We start from the raw sequence: 21,386 nt of genomic DNA, 5'->3' as shown, positions 1-21,386 counted from the left end.
AGCACATCTAATTAGCTCCACTTACTTACATCCCATTAATCAGGTTAAAGAGTTTGCTTCAACATATGAGCTTCCTTCAGCGCATTGTGAGTCTGTGCATGAAATCTGGAAGGAATCCAGGCAGTTTCCTCTGAGGTGCACCTCACTGTGTCACCGGCCTCCCGCGGGTGAGAGCTGACTTGGAGGCTTGCAGGAGTTTTGGAAGAAGGATGCATCTCAAAAAACAACCTATTGTTCCCTTACTATAGGCTGATTTCAAATATTAAGCCTAGAAGTGAAAATACACTGGAAAGCTTAAAAAATGAACTTGCTGAAGGGATAGGTGAAGCAGAGGATTTATTAATTACAGTATTTTTGGAGGGAAAGATTTCTAGCCTGAGCTGACAATTTCTTCCTGTCCAGTTTGAGTGGAATCCTGTCAGAGATATTTGTCTTCTGGAAGCAGAATTTCATAAATCACAGTCCTAGGGTGGTTTTTTTTTTTTTTTGCAGGGGGGAATGCAATATGAAGCTCCAGCACACACTTAAGAACTGCACTGCAAATGTAAATATTGTAGCTGCTTGAAAACAAAGCTTTGCAAGCAAAAGAGGGCACTGACCACTAACATTTGTGTCTAGACTTGCATATTTTTTCTTTTCAGTGAGAGTTTGACAGAAACTGGAACAGCAAAAACATTTTTTTGCATCTTTGCCAATTTATGCCTTCCTTGGAATTAAATGTGTATCTGGGCTGACAGCTTATGTACAGCAGACTCCACTTGAGATAGACATGGGTCATCTGAATAATTGGATAACAAGGGGAAGAGCTGGTTTCCCAATCAAGCCAACTAGCTGGACAACTGGAGTTATCATTTAGGCCACAAGGAAAGGAGATTTTTGGGGGGCTGTTTTCAGCCCTGGTTCTTCTCCCACCCTCAGTCTGACAGCCCTTGGCACGGAGTCGGAGGTGGAACAGCCCCATCTAATCCCCCCTTCCTGCAGATGCCAGATTATTCCTGATGTTTTCAGCATCCCCCAGTTGGATGTTTGTGCTGTGAACAACCTTTGGGTATTTCTGCCTCTGCAGCAGCCAGGGCCAGGGTTAGTGTTGCCACCCTTGCTTTGCAATGCAACGGGGCAGGTACAAAACCAAGATTCTGGGAATGTCAGCTCCCCAGAGTGGTCTGTGCACCACGAGCACACGCTTCCTGCACACCCCTGCAGCCTATCAGCCCTGATTTCTATATAAACCTACGTGTCAGCTATGCCCTAACAGTTAAGGCATTAAAGGAATCTATTTATCTCTTGCCATTAAGTGCATGTCAGGACCAGTCGAGCACTTGACAAAGTCTCACTGTCCACCCTACTGCCCAGTTTTTGTCCACACATTGGACCCCAGCACTGCACATGCACAAATCTTCACATTCCCAGCTGGAAACACTCATTAATTTGTGCTGAAGTTTGAGTAAGATTTTGCAAATTTCGTTAAATCTCTGCAAAATCTATTTAAGGACTGAAGAGAATCCACGGAGCACAATCAGGGGTTAAATCATGCAAAACATAAAGGCATGACTAAATGAAGTTATTTTAGGATTATTAAATGGATTATAAATTCCGCAATTTTGAGTCCAATGCAGAAATATAAACACTGGTTTTGAAAGAGGCAGCAAGACAGAAATCAACTATCAATAAACAGTCCTCTTCTGCTGAACTCTTTGCTGTCATTTCCCTGTGGTGAGTGGGCAGCAGAGAACCCAAGGAGGAAAACTGAGTTTTTTCAAAGATAATTCAGTTCAGCCAAGCTTGGTTACGATATAAGTGGTTTGGGGGAAGTGAAAGCTCTCCTACTTGTTATGAGCCAACAAAGACACCTTTTTTTTTTTGAAGTGAGGGTAATGCAGCCCCACACATCTCTGCCCATTTATTAAGCAGCAGACAGATGAGAGCCCTTCCCTGTGCTCCCCAGGCTGAGGAATGGTGCTGGCAGCCAGCTCCAGCCCTCTCCCTCAGTGAGTGCAGCTCTCCAGGTACATCTGAGCAGGAGAGAACTTTTTCTGTCTGTCTGCTAAAGAGGAACAGCTCAAGAGCTGTTAGGGGATGGAAGTGGAAAGGGCACGGGAGTTCACCCCTTATCACCAGGTTTTCTCTGCTGCTCTGAGTCACCACATGCCCAAATCCTGAGAATAAAGTGTGTTAGTGGTGGAGAGAATCCCACGACAGGCAGGGCAGCGCAGAGTGTTAATGACAGGGAGAGGAGGGTGGTGGGATGGGGTGAGTTGGGTCAGTGCTCATGTTACTCATTATTGCTGTGTAAAATCGCTGCTCTGAGATGGCATCTATCTTACACTCATTAGGGAGATTTACGGGGCTGCAGCAAGGGCTGGGAGAAATCTCTCTGGATGAATATTAACTCAGTGATGGCATCTCTAGAAACAGCTCCTTTCTGTCTTTACACCTGCAGGACCGTGAGCCTCATCTTATGCCAAAGAAGCTGGGACTCGCTGCCATCAGCTGGATTTGGTGAAAATGGAAGGAAAATACAGAGCCCTGTCTCTGACAAAGCTCTTGGTTTACAGTATAGTACACTGTCAAGTCTCCAGGGCAGTCAGACACCCTAACCTGGCACATCTGGAAGGCTTCAGCTTTCAGAGGAGGAATTCCCCTCACCTTTCCCCTTCCATACAAAGCCTGAGGGGTGCTGACCCATTATCAGCAGTGGATAGCCTCCCAAAGTTCACACTGATCACAGCCTGGGTCAGTAAGTGATGAAATATGTGCCTTTCTCTATTTTCATAGCCTGCTTTTTCCACGTTGAGCTGATTGAAGTCCACTCCAGCAATGTGAGGCATCTCCATGCTCACTGCCATGCTGGAGCTCTGCACTCATGGACTCATGAAGTGTCCTGGCCAAGGCAAAAAGCTGGTGAGGATTTGCACCGGAGCTGCAGCAGATCCACCCTCAGTGTTCAACCAAGCCTTTCAGTTAATTCCAAATCCAACTCATCCTTTGATTTCATCTCTCTCAAGATGGGAATCAGACGAAGGACAGCTGGCAAGGTGAGCAGCTGGGTTATGAAGGGGTTTCTGCACTGCTCAGCCTGGTTCCTGCTGCTGGACCTACAGACAAGGCAAAAATCCTGCTCCTCTGCATCCTCCTCCTCCAGCCTGTGGGAAGCTGCTGCAGTTTGGTACCTGCTCCACAGTGAGCAAAGTCAGGATGAGCCCTGATGGGAGAGACTTCTCGAGGAGCAGGGAGAGCTCAGAGCAGCACCAGACCCACAGTGATACGTGAGGGCAAGAGCAAAGGGAAGAGCTCCTGCTCTTCCTGAGGGATCCCTAGGTGGGCATTCCCACACCTTCCTGTTGGTTCCTCCTCTTTTGCCTTCCCAGGCAAGCTGCCAGCAGGGTGACAAGCGAGTTGGCAGCTGATGTTAGGGGCCACCATCGCTCTGAGGTGTTTTTACTGGAGGTGTTTTTTGGAACAAGTTGAAATTAATGGAGACAATAAAGCCGCCGTAACTGCGCTTTAATTTCTGAGCATCTCCTACCACGGGGCCCCTCCTGACAGCCTAATCTCTGATGTGCCATTCCATTTACTTAAACAGATGATACAATTTATCAATATAATGGACACTGATGAAGATGGATTAATTTGGATTACAGAACCAGCGCTTCACAGTGGCTCTATTGAGGACACAAAATGAGGATATGTGTGATTATGGCATTGTGTGGAGCAGGGCAGCAATCTGCACAGGAGGGGATGCAGGAGAGCCCTTGTCCCAGCTATATGATAAGGAAGCTTCATCTCAGACTGTGTTTATGTGATCTACCACTAACTTCCTTTTATAAATGACTTCTGCCCCACTGAGATCCCCACAAAAGTCAATTCATCAGACAGAGAGAGAGAGAGAGAGAGAGAGAGAGAGAGAGAGGAGCGTACAGAGACAAGAAAAAGCGAAACTTAAAAAAAAAAAATTAAATAAAAATCACCATTGGGTGAGATGTACGTGATCTCTGATCACACCTCTTCTTTGTACCTGTTCCTGATCCCACCATGTCCCTGCTGGGGGATTCGCACATGGCGTCGGCCAGGCGCTCGCGCAGCCCCTCCTCGCTGTGCTCCATGGAGGACATGTGGCGCAGACCGAAGTTCTCGGGCCAGCTCCCACACACCTCCAGCAGGGTCACGCTCCGGTCGAAGGCACCTTCAACACACAAACGGGACACGTGTGGGACACCGAGAAACGACCGCTCGCTTTGGAAATTGAGAAAGGTTTGTTAAATCTTAATACAACGAAAGGACTGCAGGAGGAAAAATCCGCAGCGCTGGGAGCTGCCCCTCGTGGATACCACGTGGCCAGTTCGTCTTCAAGAGGGATGCTCAGTCTTTTATACCCCTGGGGGTTCTTCAGCCAGCCCTGGCCCCTCCCAAAGTCTGTCAGTCAGCTCTTCTTTGCCATTTATCGGTGGAAGCTGCTTTGTAACTGGACTGGAGGTCAGGGGTTGCCATGCCACACCCCCGAGGCACCAAGCTTTTCCATTCCCACCTGCCCCAGGTAAGGGACACAAGGGCACGCCTTCTTCTACCTGCCCTAGACAGCCCAGGCTGTCTGATGGCAACAATACAGGGGGGAAAAGGGAACTATGGGGAGAGCAGAGGACACCTAAACTACAACAACACAGCTACACATCACTAAAGCTTTTCTTAATATTCACACAGTAGTTATCTTTTAATTGTGAGAGCCAATCACCTCATTATCCATCTGTAACAGACATCCTGGCACCAACCTCCTTCTGTGTGTGCTGTGTTTTGGGTGCCTGAAAAGCTGATTTTAGCCATGAGGTGAAAAGTTGGTGTTACAGCACAGCACAGTTGAACCCTAAATATGATCCAACTTTGACCAAACAGCTGCAATCAAAAAGGTGAAATTAAAATACAGACCCACACTGTCCCACACTCTCACACTGGTGAGAGTCAGGACATCAGCACAATAATATAAATGTGAATGGCATGCATACATTTTTATATCAGACAACCAGGAATTATTTTTAAAGTTGATTAATCTTCCACTGGGATGCTGCTGCGATGCTTCTTCCTCCTCCTCATCTTGGACAAGGGAAACAGTCATTTTGTCTTTGCCAATGGGCAGAAATTTTACCTAAATTCCTTTTCTTGCTCTGAAAGAGAGAAGAGGCAGAGCTGCCTTATGTTTGACGAAGGAACAAATGGATCCCTTCCCTCAGTCTGGGATATCTGTGGGTTTTCTCTGCTCCTGCACTGGGAAGTTTTAGCTCAAACGTGCTCTAACAGAGGTTTTTTACCAGCAGCCCCTACTGAAGATTCTGGCTCTTGTGAGGGAGCGCACGTACCTACAAAAGATCCTCCAAATAATTCCTCGACTTGCAGTTATTACCTCATTCACAGCAGGGTATGATGTTCTGCCGAATGCAAAGATTAGATTCTGAATTCAGGATCACTTCAAAGTACAAATTAAAATTATTCTCCTTTATTATACGGCAAGTCTTCTGCGAAGGCTTCCTTAAATCATTCCCACTTGGAACAAGATTACAGTTATGCTTTGTTCCTTCAAGCACATACCATTTACTCCACTATTAGGTAACTGAATATGCAGCGTTTATTGTGCCTGCTTTCTGCCAGCCTACCGAGGGGAAAAAATGCAAATGCCAATGTTTCTCAGAGTTAAAAGTACATGAAACACGTCCTTGTTATCAGGCCTTTGCTTTTCCCCTTTGATCAGCCGTCAGAAACTATCTACACTTGTAGTCTGCGACTGTACAGCTTCACAGCACACTCCCTGCCACTGACAGGTGGTAATAGAAAGGGTGAGAGACCAAGCCCCGCGGCAGGCGGCCCTTCCTCTGATAAGGCCCCGAGGAGCGGCTGATAACGCTGGTAAACACTCGGCCAGCCAGCTCACCCATACATCAGCAAAGAGGGCCAGATAGCGCTCGGCTCTAATGGCACGGGCTGCAGCGCCAGGGCTGGCATTCAGGGATTTATATGGGCTGCAGGGGTGACTCCTGGCTCCTGAATTTCATCGGGGTTGATTTATCTGCTGGCCTGGCTGTGCAGTGGATTCCTGGCACTAGAAAACCATCAGCACTGAGATGGACCTCGACACGACGGGGCCGTGGCTCGCTGCGATACACGCACTTGAACTCTGGATGAATCCCACTTTCAACCCAGACGAGGAACGACCAAATATTTCAACTTTTAATGGCTCTCTGGATTTATAAGGTTGCTCCAGTCTACTAATTTGTTTTAAAGCGAGGGTTCTTGAAGCTTGTTTGAGAAAATGCAGGGAGGAGGCGAAGTAATTGCGATGATGTTTAAATCTCTACAGCATTTTCATGATGTCAGCTCTCCTAAAGGCAGGAGGAAAAGCAAAATTTGGGGTTTTTTTTTAAGCTTTTTTTCCCCAAGTCATCCTTCTGCAGTTTCATGCAGCCCTGAGACCCTCTCTCCAAGACCCCACGGATTTCAGTTGTTTTTGACAGAGCTGTTCGTGTACCCTGAGAGTGATCAGTGGGACTTTCAAACCTGCTTCCCAAAGCTCAGGGAAGCGGCAGAGACACGATGAGCTCCCACAGGTTTGCAGGGCTGTGCCAGAGATGAGAAATCTCCTCTTTCCTGGTGTCAGCCCTTATTCCAAAAGTGAGAAATGGGAGCATTTCTGCTCCTATAAGCAGACATATGAATAATAAGGCAAATGGCTTTTGAAGCTCTGCCAAGATGCCTGCTTGTGTGTACAGGGAGAAACTTCATGGAGTGCTGGGCTCTGGCTCCTGAGATCCTTGAGTGAGAGCAAAGGAGACAAGTGCAGTGTTACCTCTGCAATCAGGGCCAGGAGCTGCCAAAACTTCTTAGCAGCAACGTGTGAGGCTGCAAGTGTTAATGCAAATGCAGGTTAGAGGGATTAACTGCACTGAAAGTTTGCTTGTAAAAAAAAAAAAAAAAAAGTAGGGCTGGGGAAGCTGTAGTTTTATCTTTCCTCCCTTTTCACTCCTTCTCCGTGGTAGCAGCGCACATCTGGCAAGGCCATTGATATCCAGACATCCAGCTGGGATTCAGCAGCCACCACTGCAGCCCGTGGGTGATCACTCTGCCTGCATCAGGCAGAGGAGGTCCTTGCACCATCACCTGCTCTGTGCTGTGGTGGAACCCACAAATTCCCCCTGATTTCAGCACAGGCATTGATAAAATGGGTTCCAGGTAAAGCTGAACATGCAGACTGTGACTGAAGTTATTCAGCACATGGGGGTAGAAAAGGAGACCTTGCTTGAGCAGGCAGGTTCCTTCCTCCTGTAAATCCCTGGCTCTGTCCCTCTCTGATGTAAAACAAAACTGTTTCAAGAGAAACAAGATTTATTGTCACAGACCTTCCTGTTCCTCTTACCAGTGCATCAGCAGACAGCGCACTTATCAGAATAAAATTATTAAATGTTTTTTTCAAGGCAGAATTGAGTTCTGGGTATTTTTACACCTTGGAAAGTGACTCTGGAGAGTGTGACATGGCAATGGGCTGGTTGCTGCCAGGAGCCTTTGGGTGCTTTGCCCTGCCTACGTCATTCCCTGCATACACCATTCCCAAAGGCACACGGGCTAATGGCATTAAACTTCCACTGATAGCAGCTCACCCTATCTCTGCTATTTATTATATTGTAATCTCTCCTCCTGGCTGTCTTGCTCTCCCCTTTTCAATCCCAGTATCTCACTTGATAAGGGATCAAATCCCCCATGGCCGGCCAGCGAGGAGTTTACAAACAAACCTGGCTGGAGAGTCCTGCTCTCAGAATGGCCAAAGCCAGAATGGAACCACAGAACCACAGGGCTGAGAAAGCTCCTGCTGATGCCAGGGATCCCTGAGGGCTGAGGGGAGGCAGGCTGACAGCCTGCTGAAACCTCCTGACAGCCACCAATGTCAGCCCTGACGTGGGAAGCCCAGATTTCCCTCTGTCCCCAGCCTGGACACAGCTTTGGTGGGAACAGGCTCCACCTCAAAGGAGCAATTCATTTAGGAACAACTCAAGGGTGAGCAAAGCAGGCATTATGTGAGTCTGGCAATTACTTGTGAAATCCTGGTGAAATCTCATTAAATCACCAAAATCTTACTGACTTAAAATTGTGTCAATATTTCATCCTATTGCATGGTGCTTTCAAGCCTGCCAAACACTCACTCTATTTATTGAAGATGAAACTAGGTGGGAATGAAGATCATCAGCCTCCTGTGTGTGATGTCCAGGCACCATCCCCGAACCCCAAATCCACCCAAATGGAACAAGCAGGACCCTTGACTTGACCACAGAGGTCAACAGTGCTTTGTTTTGCAGTTCCAGCCCAAATGCTCTGAGCTAATTTTGCTTCACACAGAGAATTTTCCTAATACAACTTTAATTTTTGCCTGAAATTCATCTCCCATTTGTCTATTTCCACAGACATTTGCCTCTCAAGGAGCACCACCCTGTTCTCTTGCTGATGGAGCAGAATCAGGTTCCCATCTTTCTGCTTAACATTTCTTCCATTTTATTAATGGCAAAGGCTTCTGTCATTACTCACACCAAATTACCTTGCTTAGACACACAGGATTTCTCTCTAGCACTGCAATTGTTTCAAGGCTTTTAATATAAAAGCAAAATAAATTTTACTGCAGAAAGGAAAAGAAAACCCACAAACCCACCCTAAAGCTTGGAAATGTCCTTTCATTTCACAGCCCCACCAACCAAAAGCGAGAAAACCAGAGAAACTTCTTCTCTCTAGTAGTAGAAAGTATTTTTACAAAATGTTTTAATGCTTCTAGTGTGTTATTTTTCTAAGTCAAAATAGCTAAGCTAAATCTTTCACCATAGCTCTTTAATTCAAAAGCCAGGGGAAATTTTTTTCATTAAACCTCTGGACGGCTTTGTTTAAAATATGAAATCAAGTAGCTCCATTTCCTGTCTTCTAAGGAACAGTAAATCAAAAAGAGAACGTTCTCCAAAAATATAGCAATGGTTCTATTAAAGAGCTTGACAGTTTTGAGCCTCACCTTGCATATTGCAACATACGTGTGAGCGAAAATACCAGAGGAAGAGGAGGGGAAACGACCTGCCAATTTTAATTGGTAAAAGAGGCACCCTGATCAATGGCATGCATTGACCCTGCGTGATGTCAGACCCTGAGGAGCAACCAAGAGGGACAGAAGGGTTGCCCATCCCCTCTCCTGCTTCTCCTGGCCTTTTCAGAAGCAGGAGTGGACTCTGGAGGGACTCTTGGTGACCACAGCAGCGCCTCGGCCGGGAGCAGGAACCCCCCGGGCGTGCGAGGAACCAGCACATGGAAACTCCTGGCCCAAAGCAGTGACTCAAAGTGCACATACCTCCTTTGAACATGAAAGGTTGAACTTTCCTACAGGCTCTGCCAATTCCCTTCCGTGCCATAACTTTGTGATTCCAGAGGGAACGCCACAAAGCGGCCGCTCTGAGCGCTTGAAGGGGAATCCGGGCAAATTCTTTGAGTGTGGAGAAGCAACATCCCCCTGAGCTGCCCTGGATCTGCTGGGTCTGTGCTCATGGCACGAGCTGCTGCTCCTCCTGTGCATGGCTCACACCCCTCTCTCCCACAGCACACCAGCTGTGAGGGGCAGAAGGCTGGTACACCAAGGTGTGAGTGTTAATTATTGCCTTTGGAAACCACGGCAGGAGCCACAGCCTTTGGAGTGACTCTGCTCCCTGTCATCCTCCCTCCCACAGGGTTTCTTTTTTTCCAGAACTGCTCACAGTTCTGCTATAAACAGGACATTACTCACCAGCTCTGTATCCTGTGAGTGCATTTAATTAATGGAGCCTTCAGCCGGGGTACCCGGTCCCACAGGCAACCAACACTTCCAAATGCCTTTGAACTCTTGGCTAAGTGAGGCTGAGAAGCTGCTCGTCCCTCCTCAGCACCACGGACTTGTAAACAAAATTGCTGTTTATTCTCTGTCAGGATTTCTAGATGAGTTTGGGGCAGACCTGCAGCTGCTGGGAGGAGCCCAGCGGCCTGGGGAGCTCCATGCCCAGCAGCTCCAGGGATGGATGCTCAGGGAGGAGGCTGCCCAGCGTGGCCACAAACTCAGGACAGTGGCCCAGGCAGTGTTGGCGATGTCCAGGATGGTGGTGCAGGTCCTTAGGGACCATCCCACCCTCCTCCTCCTCCCCACATCCCAACAAACTCCCAATTCCCCAGTGCTCCTGCACAAAGGGTTAACCAGGGGCTCAGGGGATTTGGGATGGTAAGGAGCACAGCCAGCCATCACAGCCGTCCTTGAAGGCTTGCAAATGCAAGCAAGGCTGCAATTTTCAGAGCTGGAGCAGCGAGATATTTTTATAAATACATAAATCTTTTCAAGGAAAAACAAATATAGAGAAAAGAATGTAAACATTATTGTAAAATGCATAATAAAATGTCTGTTGTTTGTTAATTTTGCTCCTTATTATCCAGCCTATCTGTACCACCGATGTTGAAACATTCGCCTTTTAAAAATTTTTTTTTATACTCCCTTATTCATTTAAAAATAGTTTCCTGCATGTTATATGAATAAGCAAAACCTAAGGTTCTAAATCCAGGGGAACTTTGAAGTATGAAACCCACGGTCTATGGGAACTATGTTTTCATTAATCAAAGTAGATGTTTCTAAAGCCATCAGATTTATCATGACTGGATTTCATATGTGAAACCCAATATACACACAGACATACACTGCTTGTCCTTTTGGATTAGTCCTGACCTTTTACTCTCCTTTCTGAAGGATCTGCCTTTCCTCAGAGCGGGGCTGCCCTGCTTTGCCAGAGCAGCCTTGACAAAGTGCGTTTCCAGCTCTCCGCTCTCTGTGTCTGACTACGAGTCTGGGCTAAGGTCAAAACATAAATGATTAAGTGTATTTATTAAACTCTGCCTTTGCCTTGAATGCTCCCAGTGCCTGTCAGATGCCATCCAACTGCAGATTCCTGCTGCCAGCACACCTGGCCACCAAACGAGGGGCCCCGGCGCCGCCGCGACCCCCAAAGCTGAACGGAGCCCCCCCAGAGCCCCACCAGCACTGCCAAGGGCTCCTCCAGCCCTTGCCGAGCTCCTGCCTTCCCCAGGGCATGGAGGTTAGTGCGAGGACAGGGGATGGGTTAAAAGCTGGAGGCAGGATGTGACAGCCATCCAAAGCAGGGCTGCAAACGAGAAAACGCAACAAAACGCACGCTTGGTGTCAAGGGGGAAATTTGTGTGGTGGTACCAGAATTTGGCAGTAGTTTGAAGAATTCTGCAGTATTTGCAGTACAAGAAGCACAAGACTTTGTAATCTTGGGGCACAGGTGGACACAGGTGGGTGCTGCCAGAGGTTGCACCCACAGAGAAGGTGCAGCTCATCCGCAGCCTGAGGAGCACGGTGCACCGAACAATCAGCTGAGAGCATTTTTCCAATACTGGCTGCTATTTAGCTGCCTAAAAGCAAAAAGAGATGGAATCTACAGTATAACTGGATGCTATTATGATTTTGAAAACAAAATAGCCCTTTGTGATAAAATTAATTTCCAAGAAAAAACTTTCCCCCTCCCCCTTGAACAGCAAGATTTGTGCATATTTTAACGCTTTACAGGATCAGAGCGCCTGGAAAAAATCAGGAATGCTACAACCAGCCCCAAGCCCCCTTAGAGATTAACATTTCTTTATATTTAATCCTGGCATAAGGCAGAGTGTCCTGAAGAATCAGGGTTCTGCACAAGTCTGTGTTACCAGGTATGAATCTGCACAGCAAAAAAACTTCACCTGATGTTCTTTCAACCTCCAGGTTTGGAAATTTCATTAAAAAAGGATTCACTAAAGATCTTCAGCACTTTTTAGTTTTTGCAAGGTTGGAAATGTTTTCTTGTGGTATTCACATACTTATAATTCTCATTCCTGGTTAAAATTAGAAAATCTAGTAACTTTTTTTCCCCCCTAGTAAATTTTCCCACTCTCCGAAGATCTACGACTTAGCTAAGCTTACAATAAGATGATTATTGAGATTTTCAACAATGCCTAGGAAATTTAAACACAGAATGAATTCCATTAAATCTCAGTGGAGGTTTTTTTAGAGGAGCCTTTATTTTGTTTGACTTCTCCTCTGAATAAAAGCAGCGATTTTAGGATGCTGAAGCCTTTTGTGCTGGCTTCGGTGGGGAAAACGCTGTGTGAGATGCAGGAAGGATACATCTGGTATTTCTGTGACACCACATAATGATCCTTACTCCTTTATATGCCAAGTCATTTCTGAACTCTGGGGAAGAGGTTTGCAGCCATACCCTGTCTTAACGGGGTAGAAACATGCCAATTCCACTGCAGGGGCTGGAATAATGTATTACTTCCCTTAAGAAAACAGATTTATCTTGCTTATTATCAATCTCGTGGCATGTGCAAATGCATAGCTATATACACATGTACAAAGGACTCATAATGGATTAGAAAAGGCTCATATTTACCCACAAGTAAGGAAAGATCTGACAACTCATTGGGGTTTTTGGGATAACTGAGATCTTGTGTTACGCTTCAAGACACAAGCGTGGATTTGTCATCTTGCTTGAGCCTTAGTGGTGACTGTGTGAGCCAAGGAATTTAATTCTGATTGTTTCGTTTGAATTAAAAAAAAAAAAATCTTCGTGTTGAAAAAACATTGGAACTGTGCTATGTATTAATGTATCACTCAAATTGTAACAGGAGACTCCTTCTTGTGTAAGAGCAACAGGGAGCGGGGAAAGGCCAAGTTCATCATGGGGAGAGTTTATCTGCAGCTGAATGTTGGGGGTACCTGTCTGAAACCTGCTGCAAAGGAGGGGTGAAGGCTTCCCCATCCCAATCCCAGCTGGATGGAGCTGCACAGCAGGGATGGATGTGGTTGTGTGCCCAAGCCCTGCCCAGGATCCTCAGCAGGGCCAGAGCCAGAGCTCTGCTGGGCTTTGGGTCATTTCTTCTTTGTAAGTAATTTGCAGCCTGAGAGATGTTCACAAACAAGGGGAGATCATGGGCAGTTTCTTGTCAGCCAGGACAGGAGAGAGCTTAGAGCAGAGCATCTGTGGGGAAGCAGCTGAGCACCGAGGCGCCGGAAAGAAGAAATTTGGTTTATATCACTAACAACCCGTTAGGAGAGAAGCTGGAATATTTTTTGCGTTATAAGAGCAAATATTTCTCTGGTCTCATATCACCTTTCCCAGATGAAACATTTCACAACCCAGCTGACTTATAAACAGAAACCAAAATATTTTCCTAAGGTGGATCACTGATCCCACTCGGGGCTTCCAAGTTGTAATTTATTTGTCTTACCTCACTGTGAGATAATGTGCACGCTGGTTCCAAGCTACTGTCTAATCACTGCCTGGACATGGATAAAGAAACCTCACTTACAAACACCAGGCACTCTCTGGGTGTTTGGGAATTGGTCACAGGATGACTCTTCCTGCTGGTTTGTGCCCAGCACGTGGGTGGCAGTGCCCAGCTCCTGCAGCACAAGGTACAGAATTCCAGAATGGTTTGGGAAGGGCCCTTCAAGACCATCCTATTTCATCCTGTCATTGTCAGGGACACCTTCCACTGTCCCAGGTTGCTCCCAGCCCTGTCCAACCTGGCCTTGGACACTTCCAGGGATCCAGGGGCAGCCACAGCTTCTCTGGGCACCCTGTGCCAGGGCCTGCCCACCCTCGCAGGAAAGAGCTTCTTCCTGATGATGAAACTTGTGCCACTTCTGGAGCAAATTTCACTGATTTACCGTTCCATTTATTAGGGTTATATCCAACAGGATGAGCAGAGGCTGCTGGAATCACAGCTTCCCTCAAGAATTTTAACATACTTCAAACCTGGCCCGAGATGGAGTCAGGTGTTGAACCAGAGTGATGGAAATGTTTGTGTTTGGGGCAGCTGAGCAGCTGCCACCAGGATACAGCCCCATTAACTTCAGGAATTGGTTTGGAAACTCAGCAGCTTCTTAACTGAATGACCAAGATCAGGGGATGGAGAAGAGGTTACAAAATGCACCTAAAGCACTGAGGCAAAATGAGTCTTCAGGGCTGACAGAGAGGATTTTATTGTTTACACCAGGGAAGAGCTGGAACATTGAGGTTGAAGTAACTCACGAAGGTGCCTGCAATGAAATCTGCCTGAGGACAACCCAGTGCAACGCCACATCTTCATACAAGGTGTGAAAACACAGATGGGATCTCCAGAGCCACTCCTGCCCTGGCCAGGCAGCACATCCCAGGTGCTCCTCCATCAGCTCTGAGCACTTTGGAAATCACTCGCTCCAAGCCTCTAGATCCCCCCAAGAACACTAGAAAAATGTGTTGCTTTAAGGACTACAGAGAAACATGAAATTTTATGTTTAGAAAGTAATAAAAACTCAACAAAACCTTCAACTTGTTTCCTTGTAATCCTTCCAAGGCAGGGAAGATAAATTTTTTTGGCCCGATTCTGACTTCATTAAAAGCGTGTGCCAAGTTGCACGAGCAAATTATCTGAGCTCCAGCAAGGACTGGACCTACAAAGCACTGAAACCTCTGGTTCTGAGCCAGCTTAAGCATATACTTACTTTTAAGCATGCAAACAGCCCCAGTGACTTCAATGGGAGTATATATGCTGAAAGTTAAGTGTGTGCTTAAGTGTGCTGCTGGAGCGTGGCCAGAGCACTCGGGAACTCACAGCACCGAGGGCTGATCTCCTCCCAAACCCCATGCAAGGCAGGGATTTCACTGCAGCCAGGCAGGACGCAGCTGGGCAGGAGCCAGCAGCCCCTGAAGTTCTCCTCTGCATCCACGGAGGAGGTTTTGCCCTTGTCACTTGTGTTATCCATCAGGCATCTGGTGGCTGGATAAGGCAGAGCGACGTGGCAAGGTGAGATGATGGAGTGAAAAAATGATCGCAGCTGGCACGTCCCAGCCTAAGGCTTTTGGTCATTGAACTCATCTCCCTCTCATCCCCAGCACTCACTCAGCTCAGAGGGACTCAGCCTTCCCCCAGCTCCACGCTGGCTGCAGCAGCTCCAAGTCACAGAGGAGCCAGGCAGCCGTGGTTCCCCGCTCGTGGCTGACAGCAAAGCTCTCAGGAGCAAGAACTCCTGAAAAAAAGTCACACAAGGTCTTTGGCTGCCTTGAGTGACAACAGCATTTTTGCACTTGACAATGGCGCTGACCTCCTGCTACAGAAATCACTAAAGGTGACTAGAAGGGTGTGCCTGTAGGGCACCACCCTAATGGGGATGGATTAAAAGGGAAATTTTCCTTACTCTTTGTTACTTTTTTCCCCACAAAACCAGGAAAAAAGATGAAAGTGGGTGCATCAACCCAAAATAATGCAAAATAAATCACAGTTGAAAGGGAAGCCTGATAATTCACGTTGTTGAATCAAAGTGTGCCCTAAGTTGGAAGGACAAGAATTGCATTTTTATTGTAAATTTTTTTTTTCTTCCTTCACTAAACCCCATTTTGGGGCACTGATGGCAAGGACGTGCTTTGCTCTCGTTTATGATGCAATAAAACCTCTAATGCCATTTGGGACGGACCAGGAGTCACCTGGTACACACAGAGGGAAGAAGGAGACACTTCAGTGGAAGTCCAAACCATGCCACCCCAAATCCCTGGCTGACCCAAGAGATTTCCCTGGATCTAGGAAGAACCATTCAAGTTTTCATGGCGCTGTGGCCCTGTCCTAGGATGGTCCAGGTGGGTGTTTCTCACTTCCCACTTCCCCAGGAGGCCCTGATCCAACTTCACAGCACCTTCAAAATACACTTTAGAGCAACTAATTTAAGGATGCCAGGAACTGTGGGATCATCCACACCTGGAGCTGGAACTGCCCCAAAATACAGGGGAGAGGAGCCCCAGGTCTCTCCTCATAGACCAAAGCATCAAAAAGCAGCACTGTGACTGTGACTGTTCTGGGCTGCAACACCTAAATCCTGCTGCAAAATCAGCTTCAAGCCACAAGAACAGTTTGATGATTATAAAGATGCTGCTTGCAAAGGCAAGATGGATTCTGAGAGCTGCAGCCTACCATTCTTGTGGACAATAAATATTCCACTTAAATCATGGCTTGTACATATTTGAAAAGATAAACCTGCTACTAATAACCACGAATCAAAAGAGAAGATTCCAATTTTTATTCCAGAAAGCTAACAAAAATCTTCAGTGTGTTATAAACAAGTATCCATCATTATAAACTAAGTTCAGCATGTAAAAATCCAAAGATGGAGTTTATTGTCTTTAATGGCTGAGAAACGACAAGAGTGTTTGGTTGAAAAGGAATTTAGCAAGAAGTAGTTCTGTACAAGAACCAAAATCTGTCTTTAAACAAGAAAATCAGTGCTGACAGTTTTACAGTAGAATTAAGCTGTGGTGAACTCTCAGAAGTGGGGCTAATCACAAGTTTCTGGGGAATTTAATGTGGAAAAGAAAGCTGATTATTAGGGAGACTGACATAGTTCAGGTAGAAGCTGATCCCATACCTTTTCCAGACTAAAATGATGAGTGAAACCACTGATGTTTTGCAGAAGGAATTCTGCAGCCTGCAGAACCACCTCCTTTGGGGAGGATCTGAGAGCCCACTGGATCCAGTGCTGCTCCAGCTCCAACCATCCTCCCAGCAGCTCAAGGCTTCGGCAGGAAAAACTGACTTCAAACCAGAGAGAAGCAAATCCAAGGAGGCAAGGAAGCTAATGAAGATATGAGAGGGATGCAGCACTCGTGATGATGTGGCTGTGTAAATTCAAGGGGAAGTATTTCCTCCAGTGGGCAAGCTCAGAGGTGGAAGTTGTCCAAGGGGAATCTCTCAAAAGCCCTGGACAGCAGCAAAAAACACGACAAAAAACTTGCCAAATGTTTTAGTGCTGTGCTGAAAGATCAAGGTGAAAGGAGCCTCTGCGCTGGCAGCCTCGGAACAAAGACAGAATTTCCTGGAACAGAGTGTGGAGCAGTGCAAACCCATCAGCCCAGCTGTGAACTGAAGAAATAACAATAATAGCTTTATAGAGAGAGAAGGAAAAGGGAAAGGGGAGAAATGAAGTAAAATCTTTTGCCAGATCTAGGTAACACCGGCGTCCCAATCTGCAGATTAATTTAAATCAAGGAATGAGGAAAAAATCTGCGGGACGTGAGATGAAGGAAAGGAAATATTTCTAAGCACATTAAGTGACCAGATCGGGATTCTATCCTGGGAGAAGCCACTTTTCCTAAGCACAATTATTACCTTTGATACATTGAAAACTCAACAGAGGCACGAGTAGTTTCCTACATGGAGAATAGATTCCAAAAGTCTGTGAGGGCACGTTCAAAGCACCAGGGGAACAGCGGGGCTGCTCTGGTGTCTATCAAGCCATGTTTATTGATGTTCTTGCTAGCCGAGGCAAGGTTTGGGAACATGGATCATAACACCATTTTTATACCCTATAAAATACACTGTGAAGTGATGAGAAATGGGAATTGCTGAGCTGCACCAGGCAGGTCCTTCAGAAAGGAGCGAGCGCTTTCGTGAGAGTTTTTACAGCGCCGAGAACAATTCTCTTCTTGCTGTGAAAAAAAATTGGGAAGCCTCCAAGGCATATGTTTCACAAATCTCCAAAAAGTGGAAAACAAGATTCCAAGAGGAGAAGTGTGAGAACAGAAGTTCAGGGCGAGCTTCCTGTGTGTCCCACGCTGGGGACAGAGGGGCAGGGACCAGCCCAGGACATGTGCAGCCTTCCCAAGCTGTTTGCCTCACAACTGGTGTTAGGGTGAGATTTGGGATTGCACTGGAAGCTGGTTATCCTCCCTGTAATCACAGTGGATTTTATTTAATTGCACTCAAAACAGAAGGCAAAAAATTGAGATGTTTAAGCCCACCTGCATTTTCTGCTCAATCGAGCAGAGAACTGCCTTCCCATTCCAGGAGAGAATTAGCATCTTAGCACCTTGTTTCTCCAGGACATTTGACCTTTGCAGCTCCACAAACCAAGACACTGGCTAATTTTCATCTAGCTGGACACTGTTAGGAAGCTACTGAGGAAGTGGGAGACCTTGGAGGTGTTTTGGTGAAATATTTAAACTGGAGAGTTGCCGCTGAGCTGGAGGCACCTTGTCCCCAGAGCCCCTGAAGCCCTGCCAGGTCTGGAGATGACAATGACCTTCATGGGCATAATTCCTTCTTCCCCAAAAGTCAGAACCAAATCTGTGCCCAAAGAGCATCACCTGAGAAGGCTATACCAATATGATCTTTTTTGGGGAGATGCAAATAGGGTTGTAAGGATTTCCTTATCAGAAATGTTTCCAACACACTCTGAATACTGTGGACACCAGAGTAAAATAACTTTCCAGCTTTATGTCTGAGTCTTGTTAGTACTGCTCTGCCCAGCCCAGGGAAGTCACCTGTCCATCTTATGGCTCAATTTCTCCATCTGTCCAATAGACAGGAGCTACCTGACTTCAGTTTTCCAAAAATAGCTATCTGGGAATGCTCTGAGGGCTCAGCAGTAAGTCAGTGCATATTGCTGCTCACAGAAGACCCCCTGTAGTTAACAATATGACTCTGGAACACCTTGAAAATCCAAACCAGATGAGTCCTGTGCCCATCTACATCAAAAAGCTGCCTTTTTCCAGACTGTGCTGTTGTTAGGTCAGAGAGCTGCAAGGCCCTGGCTTCTGAGGGATGAGCATCAAAAGGTTCCAGCAGGTTCAGAGCCCCCATCCTAATTCTCACAGCAGCAGAGACAAACAGCCTTAAGCTGAACTGGAAATCTCACTGCTCACACAGAATGCAGTTCACCTCTGTGCTGAGAAGGCCAATATAACATTTAAGACTCATTTTCAGGGCTTAGCAAGACTTAAGTGGTGCACAGACCTAAGGGCAGCCTTTGGCACAGGAGGGGATTTTATTCCCAATAAACTACCGAGAGCCCACAGTGCAAATTTCTGCAGGACCCTTGACAGGATGACAGCTACAGAAACATAATAATCCAAGAGACTTGTAACCACCAAGTCCACCTACCCTTCTCCTATAAATAATAGGTCCAAGAAAAAGCAAGTGGGAATTAGATGCTTGTGGTGAATTGCAGAGAGCCAAAGACCTTAAACGATACCCAGTACTTACATCTACACTTAATTAGGAGTGAAACTGCAGACATGAGACCTCAACATGTGGTATTCACATGTGGGCTCAAAAACACTGTCAAAGGCAGTTTTCTTAGGGTTGAAACATCGAGGGTATGATGCTCAGGGGAAGTCTGGAGATGCCTGCTGGACATCCCTGGCTGCCTGGGTAGCACACTGTGCCAGCAGCTCCTGCTCTGCCCCCACACCCCCTGCAAGCCAGACAGCTCCAGAGAGGTCCTGAGGTGTCTGTTGGATGCACTGATTGACCAGCTCAACCTAAACAAGACAGAATCTGAAATTCAGATGTTAGTGTCAAACTAATGGGAAACAGGATGGAGCTACAGCACAACTGCAGCGGTCCAAACTCTGCTCTCAGTTATGACCTGGCCAGCCCAGTAAGAGCTCAGGGAATCTGCATTCTGTTGTGCTTTAATGACTTTGTCTTGTAGACTTAAAAATAAACTTGTAACTTTTTTTTGACCCTTCATAAAAGCCCAGCTTGATTTTCTCCAGGAATAGACACAGGTTTGCTTGTTATCCTGATATTACTCGACTTCAGAGATGCCTGCAACCAAGCCAGGGGTCTACTGGTGAAATCCCAGTTCCACCAAAACCAACAGGAGTTTTGCCAAGGCATTCAGAGAAGGCAGGGTTTCAAAGAGAAAAATACATCAAAACACAAACAAAAGCTTTTCTACAGATATTTTAAATAGATTTGAAAGAAGGTATTCTGAGAGTGCAACTCTGTGGATGTCACCATCACATTGCGGATGAACAATTCATCATTTCTACAACACTGTAGTGAGTTGGACAAGCTCTCTGCCAACAAAACCAGAGACATCTGCAAATCGGATTTAAAACCTTTTTTTTTTTTAAACAAAATGATTAAAAGTTGAAGAAACACTTCCATATGGAAGAATCTTACCCCAACAGGTCACCACAAAGACACTTCAAACACAATAAAACAGGAAGTGCTAAAAAAAGCATAGCAGCTCACAAAAACCCCCACAACCTTTTCCACAGAAAAAATATATGTCACCCTGTGTAGAAAAACCATTTGGCAGCATAATGTGTCTTTAATCTGCTCAATTTGCTTATTATAGTAAAGGGTTAGAGGAATTTTCAAGCAGTGGCCAAAAATACTACAATGATATCCTCCCCTTGCAAAGTAAACTTACTTAAAGTGAATTAACTTCTTCAACTTAAATATTTCAAAGCTGAAAGTGCCCCCACTGAAAAAAAAACAAAGCTCCTGGCCACAAAGGATGGTTTCACTGCTCAAAGCCAGCACCAGCAGTGTCTGCCCAAGCTGGGCTGTGCCAGGCTTTGCTCCTGGACAGCCCCGCAGAACCCGAGGTAGGGGAGCAGCAAACACTCAGCTGAGCTTTTCATGTGCCTCTTACTGGACTTTAAGGAGGCAGATGCACTTTGAGGCAGCAGGAAAATGTAATATCCCAATATTTCCCAACCCTAATCCTGGTGGTTGCATGCACAGGGCTGGGAGCAGAGCTCTGCTGGCAGCAGAGCCAAACTCAGGATTACCCCATGTCAGAAACAAATTGATTCTGAGCCCATTGATCTGACAAATTGCTTATCAGGTTTGAGAGCCTTTAAAAGTCAAGATAATAGTTAGAGGGGATGGAGATTACCCAGGGAAAGCATGCTCCTTTAGTGCCTGCCCTGACACAAACAGGGCACAGGGCGATTGCAGTGACCATCGCTCCTGATCTCTGCTCTCCTGACCCAAGGGATTGGTCATGTTAAAGCTGATAATTTATACAAGTGCTATGGCAAGTCTCCATCTTATCTACAGTTGGGAAACTGTGCATGTGACCAACTTGCAGCTGCCTGTGGCACAGCTGGGCACAGCACTGACCCAGGGCAAAGCAGCATCCCCTGTCCTGGCACCACAGAGATGCCCGGAGGAGGCCAACAAAGACAACAAGAGGAAAAATCAAGGAAATCAAGGCTGCCTGCTCTTGATATTTAATATCCATGGGCTAAATACACAAAGGTGCAAAAAGCTTAATAGTATTTGTGGCTGAAATTAAAACTTTAGAAGAAACTTATAGCGAGCAGTAATGTATGCAATGACATCTGGGGCTGTAATCAGCAAACTGCTTTCAAGAGCTGCCAAAGCAAACAGCCAAATAACAAATCCACTTTACAGATCATCAATCTGGTCGGGCACTTGCCAAGGTAAATAGTACGAGGCTGAAGTTTGCTTTGCAAACCAGTGAGCTGGGAGTTTAGCAAGGCCTGCTTCCAGGACAGCCAGGCTGGGCAGGGTCCTCG

General features: G+C 46.3%; 1 protein-coding gene across 10 annotated transcripts in view; it reads right to left on the bottom strand.

The window, feature by feature from the left end:
* BCAS3 (BCAS3 microtubule associated cell migration factor) overlaps positions 1–21,386 on the bottom strand; it is a 297,010-nt gene that overhangs the window by 16,991 nt on the left and 258,633 nt on the right. For 6 of the 10 annotated variants that reach the window (XM_038157808.1, XM_038157812.1, XM_038157809.1 and 3 more), the window contains one exon: positions 4,016–4,183. In XM_038157808.1, coding sequence (XP_038013736.1) covers positions 4,016–4,183 — 168 coding nt within the window. Of the gene's footprint in view, positions 1–3,968; positions 4,184–21,386 lie in introns of all 10 variants that reach the window. The other 4 variants (XM_038157814.1, XM_038157806.1, XM_038157804.1 and 1 more) reach the window with 2 other exon arrangements.

This window comes from Motacilla alba, chromosome 19 (assembly GCF_015832195.1).
Source record: "Motacilla alba alba isolate MOTALB_02 chromosome 19, Motacilla_alba_V1.0_pri, whole genome shotgun sequence".
Classification (NCBI taxonomy): domain Eukaryota; kingdom Metazoa; phylum Chordata; class Aves; order Passeriformes; family Motacillidae; genus Motacilla; species Motacilla alba.
The sequence above is the reverse complement of the archived record's forward strand: the minus strand, read 5'-3'. Positions and strand labels throughout refer to the sequence as shown.